The sequence below is a fragment of the Branchiostoma belcheri genome, unplaced genomic scaffold (genome assembly GCF_001625305.1).
Source record: "Branchiostoma belcheri isolate BF01 breed outbred unplaced genomic scaffold, Haploidv18h27 scaffold6, whole genome shotgun sequence".
NCBI lineage: Eukaryota > Metazoa > Chordata > Leptocardii > Amphioxiformes > Branchiostomatidae > Branchiostoma > Branchiostoma belcheri.
Window position 1 is genome coordinate 335,491 of NW_017804242.1, and position 1,541 is coordinate 337,031.

General features: G+C 48.4%; 1 protein-coding gene across 4 annotated transcripts in view; it reads right to left on the reverse strand.

Annotated features, from left to right (window-relative positions):
* Positions 1–1,533, reverse strand: part of LOC109482402 — a 2,463-nt gene extending 930 nt beyond the window's left edge. The window contains exon 1 of one of the 4 annotated variants that reach the window (XR_002140945.1): positions 278–1,533. Coding sequence is in view for 3 of the 4 variants with exons in the window: in XM_019785110.1 (XP_019640669.1) it covers positions 849–1,520 (672 nt within the window). In the remaining variant the exon portion in view is untranslated. The remainder of the gene's footprint in view (positions 1–277) is intronic. The other 3 variants (XM_019785112.1, XM_019785111.1, XM_019785110.1) reach the window with 3 other exon arrangements.
* Positions 1,534–1,541: the final 8 nt, after the last annotated feature.

Below are 1,541 nucleotides of genomic sequence, written 5' to 3' on the forward strand. Positions count from 1 at the left end.
ATATCTGCGGATATGCTGTGTTTATACTGTGACGCATCTAGAGTTGGAGTTCAGGACTCGAAAATATTCATAATTTTTTGGGAATAGGTGCACTGGTGCACCCAACCTAAAAACTTAGGTGCACAAAAAAATTTTTGGGTGCACCGTATAAAACAGAACCTAATTACAGATCTTACTGCTCCTCTTCTGAGCTTGAATCTGAAATGGGAGCTAACTTCAACATCTTACACAAGTACTAGTACAACAAAGATTACACTTAAAAGAGAGAGACTGAGACCTGCATTTGGCCGAATTCAGAGCTTTTAATCGATGTAAAGGAGAAAAAGACCTCTGAGCGCCAGGGTCGAGAGAGCGAGACGGCCAAAGCAGGAAGGTATGAGGAGAGGAGAGGAACCGCCCACCCAACACATGGGAACTAAACAACTAGTGCTATAAACTAACTAACAAACTAGCCAACTTGCTAACTAACTAGTGGATGAAGTGCTCGGACTTACATACAGGATATTGCTGGAAAATCTGACATAAAGCAAGTGGAGCTCAACGGTTTGAGGCAACAACTAGATAAACGAGGAAACATACCAGGCTGTAATACATCTGGGTCTACGCGTGCAACATTAGAAGAACAAGGGTTGTAACTAAGTTAAACAGGGAAACTAGGAAAGAACAAACGTCTCTATGTCTCAAGATCTACATTTCCTAAATACCGAAATCGAACATAGTTACATAAGGAAAGGTCGGCTCCGTAGCGTTAAGGAGCTTGGCCTGTTAACATCAGTTACATAATAACAGTGAACATGTGCCAAGAGTCCTCATACATAGAGAGTTCATGTGCTCGTATGTCGGAGGATGTAGTCCCTCAGAGCAGATGGTAGCTTCAGGCGATCGCGGATGTTGGCCGTCAGGTAGAGATGGTCTGCATCTGATTTCCAGTCCCCGTGGAGCTGACGTAGCTCTCTCGGGACGCCCGCCTGGAAGGCGAGGGTGTACCCACCCCTGCGCAGATCGTGGAGGGTGACCGCACCCTTGGGGAGGGCCAGGGCCTTGATAGCCTTGGCTAGAGCCTTCTCCAGGATGGAGGTGGTCAGCGGGCGAGCAGTGTTTGTCGAACTTGGCAGGACGAAGGCTGGTGAATCAGGAGACGCGGGGATTAAAGTGCACATGTGTTGATATGCAGAGACTGGGCATAGGACGGAGTCTGGTATTGGGACCAAGGGAATTTGTAGAACACGTTCACGGTGCTGCAGAGTCTTGGACCACTTGGTATAGACTAGTAGACCAGAGGGGGACGTCAGTACGTCCTTGCGTTGGAGATGACGTTTCGGATCGAACGACGTCTTGGAGTCGAGGACAACGTTGGAGCGGCGGAAGAAGGTGAAGAAGCAGAAGAGCAGAGCAGCCCAGACTGCGGCATCTTTTTGGGTGTCATGATTGAAACAGCCATGCAGACGCGTCAGTAAGGCCACGTCCACCAAGGTATGCTGACGCGGGCGGTGTTGTAACTTCTTCCGGAGTCCTTTCATCGTGTGTGTGATTTCGAAATG